Source organism: Ostrea edulis, chromosome 4, assembly GCF_947568905.1.
Source record: "Ostrea edulis chromosome 4, xbOstEdul1.1, whole genome shotgun sequence".
Taxonomy (NCBI): domain Eukaryota; kingdom Metazoa; phylum Mollusca; class Bivalvia; order Ostreida; family Ostreidae; genus Ostrea; species Ostrea edulis.
In genome coordinates, this window is record NC_079167.1 from 15,229,532 (window position 1) to 15,238,984 (window position 9,453).

The 9,453-nt window shown below is 35.3% G+C and overlaps 1 protein-coding gene across 2 annotated transcripts in view; it reads right to left on the bottom strand.

Moving 5' to 3' along the window:
- Positions 1 to 4,314: 4,314 nt before the first annotated feature.
- Positions 4,315 to 9,453, bottom strand: part of LOC130054007 (probable thiopurine S-methyltransferase) — a 14,911-nt gene continuing 9,772 nt past the window's right edge. For both annotated transcript variants that reach the window (XM_056162048.1, XM_056162047.1), the window contains 2 exons: positions 5,923 to 5,967; positions 4,315 to 5,595 (listed from right to left, as the gene is read on the bottom strand). In XM_056162048.1, coding sequence (XP_056018023.1) covers positions 5,483 to 5,595; positions 5,923 to 5,967 — 158 coding nt within the window. In that variant the 3' untranslated portion in view covers positions 4,315 to 5,482. The remainder of the gene's footprint in view (positions 5,596 to 5,922; positions 5,968 to 9,453) is intronic.

The following is a 9,453-nucleotide window of genomic DNA, read 5'->3' on the forward strand; positions in this document are numbered from 1 at the left end:
CCCTGGCCCTCCAGTTTCAACAATAATGTCACAAAAAATGAAAGAAAAATGCAACATTTTATATGGACAGGGGCTAGAGACCTTGATGAATCCAAAACGATTAATTGACATAAGCTGCGATGTAAAACCAAACGTGGGGGACAAAAATATTTCATTAGGGGACGTAACTATTGAACAATGGGGCTTTGCAAGGCGAGATAATTCAGGAGCTTGGTTTCTGGAGAGGCAACGCATATCTGTGGTGTTTATGGCCGGTTGAGTATCTTGGATTTGCCAAGCGGATTGTTAGGCCGTTTTTGTCACACTGATTTTGACTACGGATAACTACGTTTACCTGATCAAGATATAGGGCTCACGGCGGTTGTGACCGGTCGACAGGGGATGCTTATTCCTCCTAGGCACCTGATCCCACCTCTGGTATATCCAGGGGTCCGTGTTTGCCCAACTCTCTATTTTGTATTGTTTATAGGAGTTATGAGATTGATCACTGTTCATTATCTTCACCTTTCATCACAAGATATTGAATATACATCACGAAATTATCGAATATACATCACAAGGTTACTGAATATACATCACAAGATTATCAAATATACATCACAAGATTATCAAATATACATCACAAGGTTACTGAATATACATCACAAGATTATCAAATATACATCACAAGGTTACTGAATATACATCACAAGATCACCGAATATACATCACAATATTACCGAAAATACAATATACATCACAAGATTACCGAATATACTTCACAAGGTTACGGAATATACAATATATATCATAAGATATTTATCGAATACAACGTTTTACACGCCATATACATTTGTATGAATTATATGAAACGGTGGATTTCCGTTCTCTCTGTAATTTCTGTTTCCCTTATTCATGAGCCTTTTGATTTTACAAAATGCTGATCTCATAATATTATTGCAATCAAATTTCAATATTTTCATTCCACGGTTTAGCAACACTCGTCAGTTGGGGGAAGTAACTAGACGTTTAACCGTTCACCCTTGCACGATAAGCCGATTGATACAACGTCATTAATAAATAACCTGGTCGACCATTTGTGACTAAACAACGTCAACATACGTTCATAAGACAACGTCACTTGCGGAAAAGGTTCACGGCTGCCGCGACGACGGCGAGGAAAACAACCGAACGCCATGGTAGGGCAATTTACCGTAGAACAGTTTCTCGAATATTGATTTATTGTATAATGTTTTAACTTTCCTCTCGAGAATTTTTTACTCATATGAAGACGTCACCACTGCCTGTGAAGGGCTGCAAAATATAGACCTATGATCGGCGCTTAAGACATTCGAGCAGGGAGAGATCTTTATCGTGCCACACCTGTTGTGACACGGGTTCTCGTTTTTTTGCGGTCTCGTCCGTTTAGTTGCCTCTTACGACAAGTGAGGGGTACTGAGGACCTATTTTGACCCAGATCCCCACGAGACTCGTTTATTGAAAGTCATGGATCAACGCCAAAATTGGACATGGGTCGTTTTCTGGGGGATCAAGATTCAACGTCAGTAATGGGGACGGCAGAATTTACCGACGTGTGCATGAACGCTACGTGGACAATTGTGTGTTTGAACGAGACAGATTTGGTGGAGGTAGCGTCATGATTTAGGGCGCGATTAACACAAATGTCCGCGCCCCATTGTTTATTTTGCACGGAAACTTAACTGCTCGGTGATATATAAACGACGTTCTGCAGTCTGCGTTGGCACCATTGATGCAGCAGTGTAGACAAGGCAACATATTAGTTTTTCAGCAGGACAATGCGCGCGCGCACACTACTAGATTGACAAGGAATTTTCTTCTTAGAAATGGCATCAATGTCCTTGATTGGTCTGCTATGTCCCTAGACCTTAATCCGATTGAACACGTTTGGGACGAGCTTGGTAGACGTACGTGCGCAGCCGCCAGCCTTAGCCACAGAATCCACAAGAAATGGGAAGGGCTTTGTTGGAAGAGTGGCAAAAAATCATTATAAAGAACCATTTGGATCATTTGTCAGTCAATGAGTGCCGTCATAAACGCTAATGATGGACATATTAGTTAACCAAACCAGAATTTTTGCCCACCTCTTCCGCCTTTGACATTATTTGTAGCCTCTCAAGGAATAGCAATGGCATTTTAAATTGATGGATATAAAACTTTGTTTATCAAATCTTATCTACCAGAGATATATCGACAACGTATTATCTATTAACAATAATAATTTTCATTCATATGTCGATTCGATATATCCCATTGAATTCGAAATAAAAGACACCACAGAGTCGTCCACTTCTGCGTTATACTTAGATATTTATTGAAAGTAGATATTAACGGCAAACTAACCACTCAACTTTATGACAAACGGGATGATTTCAGGTTTTCCATCGTTAGCAATATTCCATTATCACCTGTATATGTTGTTTATACATGTATCTCTCAACTGATTCGATACACAAGAGCTTGTTTTACTTATGGTCAATTTTTAAATCAACGCAGGCTACTGACAAAGAAGTTGATGGTGCAGGGGTTTCAACAGACTTGTTTAAAGTCAGCATTTTGCCAATTCTATGGTCGTTATAACGATCTAGTTTGCTAATACAACCTATCATTGGGTCAAATGCTGTCTGACGTGTTTCATACCGATTGTTAGGCTGTTCTTGGTACACTGATTTTGACTACGGATAACTCCGTTTACCTATCAAGATATAGGGCTCACGGCGGGTGTGACCGGTCGACAGGGGATGCTTACTCCTCCTAGGCACCTGATCCCACCTCTGATGTGTCCAGGGGTCTGTGTTTGCGCAACTCTCTATTTTGTATTGCTTATAGAAGTTATGAGATTGATCATTGTTCGTTATTTTCACCTTTCATTGGAATATTGGCACGTTTTCTTTTAAACTAAAGGACACGGTGATAAATGTACACAATCACACTGTCCTGTTGAAAGTCTAAAGTGAACAAACCATGTGCATTTACAACTGTACATTACTTATAATTGTCTTCATGTATGTCGATCCTTCACTTTTCATATTGTATACAGCTTTAATGTTTATCCTTCGTAATTTAAGAGCAATTTTCTGTAATGACCAAAAACACACTGAAGGGTTCATGGCATTGTTGAAATTGATGGAAAATGTGTTTTCTGGTTTTTCACCTTTTATTTGAATTTAGTGGAGTAAATAACGCTTGTCTATTTTATACGATGATTGATTTGATGATTTATGAGTTTGTCCTTCTTGGACTACTAAAATCGTTCAAATATGGAAATCATTACCAAATATGGATACGAGTCTATGTCAGGTGTCTTTCAACTGTTACATTTCATTCTATGATGGTTATTGCAAAGATCAAAGGAATGCCGCGGTCATTATTCTACGATATACCTTCATACGTATTGACTGATTATGAGAACATTGATACACATCTTGCTTGCACTTCATGTTTTGCTAATACAATAATAAAGTCAGTAACTAATAATTCAATGTTATATAATCCAAAGAATTAAACAATTTATATGGTGCAAAACAAATTCATAAATGACTGAAGAGCATTTGCCATTTAATATAAGTCAATCGTCTGCATTCCGAGATCGATATACATGTAAACAGACATGGTGATGCACAGACGAGTTAACCCTCTTCTACGTATGTGTACGTGGTTTTTGTTTTTTTTACATCATAAGAGTATTTGGTATGCGTATCCCCTTCCATTGTTACGGTACAAAAATATTTGACCCGATGGCCTCTATATTGACCTTTTACCTACTTTAAGAAAATTCTGATATATGCCATACCTTTTAAATCTTAAGGCAATGCTTTCATATTTAGAATGAGCATTTCTTGTGAGAAGACCTCTCATTGGTAACAAATTTATTGACCTTGTAACCTTGAAATTGACCTCTTACCTCCTTTGAAAATTATCCACTACATAAAATGAGTTCCTCTTTGTTGTAACCCGTGTTCCCTTTAGTCATCATACTTTACAAGGTCATATCCTTAATTAATTTCCCTGCATGTAAAACATCCACATGCACTTGAACTCTGACGAACATGTGCTAATAATTGCAAGTCTAAATGATGCATCGTTCGTTATCTTCACCTTTCATCCAAACTTCTATGATTAGCCTATAAAGTTCTTGCACATACAAACATATGCCAGAAAATAATTCTGTATGTAACTGGAATTTCTTCCCACACAACCAATACTTGTCAAGCATAACACATCAATTCTAAAATATGCAATATGAATATTGTTGATGTATTATATAACCCCAAAGATAAAATAATAATGGCATTCTTATAGTAGATTTGATTTTATTCAACACTTTACTTACATGTAGTTCTCATATCATGTAACATATTTTCTATTTGAAATATGCCACCAGATAATTGAATAATAAAAGAGACTTGTAAAATAGTAGAATATAGAAGAATAATGATTATCACTACATGCAAATCTTATATATTTCTTACAATATATATCAAAAATCATTTTCCAAGTCGTATGCAATGATGATGATCTGTCACTTGTCCCAATTAAATTCAAAACATCATTAAATTTTTAAGTTATACCAGAGGCTCTAAATAAAATCTGCTGTAAAAATGCCAAATTTAACATTAAAGTTAACAGTTACAAATGTCTTAAATCCCCATTTCTAGCTAATTATATGTTTCTAATTGATATGAAATCATCGTGATAAAATTCCAAGACGAAAATTTTACAGTACAAGTTTTACGCATTCGACATATTACATGTACATTATGAACCTGAATATTAGAACAGTTCAAGAAACCTGTAAATTTAAATTTTTCAAAGATAAAAGAAAATTAGAAATTGTTGGAAATCAAAATCATTGCAATACACACATGTTAATTATTTATATAAAGGCATTATATTGAAAACTATGAGAGGAGATAAATGGACAATCCATGTACACACTTTATAATATTTCCTCAAACCGACCAAGTTCAACGAAGAAATTCAAAATCCTTGCCCCATGAACATATTCAATACCCAAACAAAAACTCTGTAAAATAAGAAGGTCCTCACTTGAAAACTGTAGGAGGAGTTAAAACAGACAAATTATGTACCCTCCATATAACATTAGATTTCAGATAAAGTGGAAAAACTCTTGCAAGAAAGGTCAAATTGGATCAAAATTGCAATATAATCTAGAGTGACTCACGAAGAAGCTACACAACATGTATCAGCTTGAGAAATGAAAATAGAAACATAAACCTGAGCAGGCAGACTAACAGACAGACTCCACTGTTGCATCATACATCTACAGAAGGCATATAAAATAGGCATTTGGATCAATTTCTATTTATTTCTAAATCAAACCTATGTATCAAGAACAGGTGTATTCAACATTTGTAAACTCTCTCTCTCTCTCTCTCTCTCTCTCTCTCTCTCTCTCTCTCTCTCATTTGAAGACTTTCAGGAAGTTTCAATGTAGTGTTGATCACTTTAATGTCATCAAGAACAAATTTTCGAACAAGCTGTCTATTCCCCAAGATTGGTGTCTTTCTTCTAGGGAGTCTACTCTTTCCAATTTTGTTATGTTCATTCTGTCACCTACAGAACAATTTGAGAATAGTCACTGAACATTTACATGTATATGAATTACAACTATATACCTAGTATACATTTCGTGATCTTTCTTTGTGATATATGATCAATACTATGATTTTACATGTACCTGTCCGTAAACGTTGCCAGCTGTTATCTGACATGTGAAGAGTCGTCAGTTTGAAGGAGAAAAAAACCTTCACCAAATTCAATTTCTGACAAAAGCTTTTTGGACAGTTGTGTTCACCATTCCATTGCTTATTTTCTAATAGAAATGCTTTCTTTAAAGATTTATTCATTCTGTTTAAGTAAAACAAAACTAGGTGAGCTTACCAAACAGATCATGAACCTGTTGTTCTGACACATAAAACGGAGGCCCTACAATTAAAAATCAATGAATTTTATAATCAGAAAGAAAACTTTGTACTAATTCTGATAAAATGGCCTTATCACTTGCATTGCAATACATTCTTATTTTCGAATTAGTAACATACATTCAGATAGGTTTGATAAAGAAGAAACTCAAGTTTCTCATATGCGTACATAATGTAAAACTTGTATGGTACCAATTTTGATGCACCAGATGCACATTTCGACAAATAATGTCTCTTCAGTGATGTTCAAGCCGAAATTTTGGAAATTCGAAATGACAAAAAACTTGTAAAAGCTAAAAGGAAAAATAGAGTGCCAAACACTGGAGCCAAATTCGTCCAAGGATCAGAGCTATGTATGAGGGAGATATAAATAAGTTTGGACACTACAAATTGCCCTTAAATTACTTTTTTCAATCTTCTCCTTAGGCACGAACATTTGCACGCACTTGAATGTTTACTATGTTCAGATGCTTGAACATCATAATTAATCTTACATGTACATATTTAAAACAAAGCATATTCCAATGTGAATTAAATTTGATTTCATTTGATGACTCAGCTGTCATGATTTCATAAACCTCATGATTCTTTGTAAATTCAACAATCCTAACGTTGTACTTCTAAAAACAAAATAGTTATCACATAAGTAGTCCGAAGTTAATGATTAAATAACTAAACCTCTGTCATTGTAATCCAAAGTAAATCATTAAACTTCTGTGATAAATTGTAAACTATTTTAAAAAACTATGTCATTGTAATCCATTGTAAACCATTAAACCTCTGTCAATGTAATCCATTGTCAACTATTAAACCTGTCATTCTAATCCAATGTAAATCATTAAACCTTTGTCAATGTAAACCATTGTAACTTTGTAATTGTAGTCCAATGTAAACCATTATACCTCTGTCATTATAATCCATTGTAAACCATCCATTGTAACTCTGTCATTGTAATCCAGTGTGAATCATTAAAACTCTGTCATTGTAATCCAGTGTAAACAATTAAAACTCTTGTCATTGTAGTCCATTGTAAATCATTGTAACTCTGCCATTGTAATCCAATGTGAACCATTAAACCTCTGTCATTGTAATCCAAAGTAAATCATTAAACTCTGCCATTGTAATCCAGTGTAAACCGTTGTAACTCTGTCATTGTAATCCAGTGTAAACCATTAAACCTCTGTCATTGTAATCAAGTGTAAACAATTAAAACTCTTGTCATTGTAGTCCATTGTAACTCTGCCATTGTAATCCAAAGTAAATCATTAAACTTCTGTGATTTTAATCCATTGTAAACTATTTTAAAAAACTATGTCATTGTAATCCATTGTAAACCATTAAACCTTTGTCATTGTAATCCAGTGTAAACCCTTAAAACACTATCATCGTAATCTATTGTAAACCATTAAAACTCTGTCATTGTAATCTATTGTAAACGATTGTAACTATGTTGTTGTAATCCAATGTAAACCATTAAACCTTTGTCATTGTAATCCATTGTAAACCATTAAACCTCTGTCATTGTAATCCATTGTAAACCATTGTAACTCTGTCATTGTAATCCGTTGTAAACCATTATAACTTTGTCATTATAATCCAATGCAAACCATGAAACCCCTGTCATTGTAATTCATCGTAAGTTATTAAACTTTTATCATTAATCTGTTAATGCCCGAGGGCTATTATTTGAAAAAGAAATTGAATTTTCATATCAGAAAGTTCCATGAGAAACCAGGTTAGAATAGGTCCTCAGTACCCTTTGCTTGTCATAAAAGTAGACTATATGGGGTAGTTCTTCGGATGAGACTGCAAAAACTGAGGCCCCATGTCACAGCAGGTGTGGCATGATAAAGATCCCTCCCTGCTCAAAGGCTGTAAGTGCTGAGCATAGACCTTTTTGCAGCTCTTCACCAGCAATGGTGACATCTCCATATGAGTGAATAATTCTCTCGAAGGACGTTAAACAGTATACAACCAAACCATCACATCAGAAGACAGCTCAATGAATTTTGCTATTTCCTAATCCACAGATGCTTCATAGGAATTTGGTCTGAAGCTGTTACAGAGGTGAAGTTTACAGACAGACTGACAGACAATTTATCATGTATATACGCACGAACAACCCAAAAGATCACTTACAGAGGCCTGATACACTAACTGAAAATGTTTTGATGGCAATAAACTCCTGCCTGACATGTCACTTAAGTAATTCACCTTTGAATTAGAACGCTTTGGCCGATATAGTATTGCTTTATGTGATGACACAATTGAATCTGTTTGTAATACAATTGCGAAATGCAACAGAAACTCTCATTGGTCCATATGTATAAGTCCGCCCAAATTCCCTTATACGGGAGTAGTCAGCATTTGCAAAACATGACGGCCAGATGCTAGATGGAAAAAAAACTTCAAAGGAAGAAAGAGAAAAAGTTGTATTCTTGTGTTGTTGTCTCATAAATTTAATATCAAAAAAATTCCTAACATATTTTCCTACTATACTTGTGTCCAAACATACCTTCAAATATTTAATTATTAAAGCCCCATACGACCCCGCTTTTGATGATTTCGTTCGTAGACGTAGCCATGTTAGGTAGCCAGTCAATTCGAATCCCGGTTCATTTCCATACGGGCACAATAGCATCTAGATGTGTACTAATACCCCACAAATATTTTAGCTAAATAGTTTAAATAATATACCACCCCAGTCCTATTAAATGATAATTATTCAAATAGCTAAACTCACGGCAATGCGGCTTTCATTAGTCATGGGCGGCTGCGCCGGCCGGTCTCCATCTAATGAGCTTATGTAGCATTTTCGTTAATCAAGAGCTTATTTTACCTTTACAAAAACTGGTACAAAAAAATGTTTTAATTTCTATTAATCGTTCGTGTTGATAATAAATGAAGAGCGAATACATAACTTACAACCAATTTTATGAATAGATACCAATAGCAAGAGTTCGAATTGACCGGCTACCTAACATGGCTACGTCAACAAACGAAATCACTTGAAGCTGCGAGTTTTCGGGTCGTGTGTGGCTTATGAGACAGCAACACAGGAATGTGACCCGTAAATGGAAGGTTTTTATAAGAGGTGATCCACCTCTTATAAAAACCTTCCATTTAGGGGTCACAAAAAGCTGTGGACAGTTGAGGCCTGATATCGGTGTATTCTTGTGTTGCTGTCTCATAAACCCAATATAAAAAAATCTTAACATATTTTCCTACAATATACTTGTGTCCAAACATACCTTCAAATATTCATTAAAGCCACACACGACCCGAAAACTCGCAGCTTTTTTTTTTAATTTTAGAGAGCTACAGTTCTCCAGCTACACTGAATCTGCTCGAGAAAGTGGGCGGGCTGTAATCGGCCAATGAAAACTCTTGTTGTATTACATCAAACATGTCATTCAAATTGTTCAATCGTCTCATTCAATTGTGTCGTCACACAACGCAATACTATATCGGGTAAAGTGTTCTAATTCAA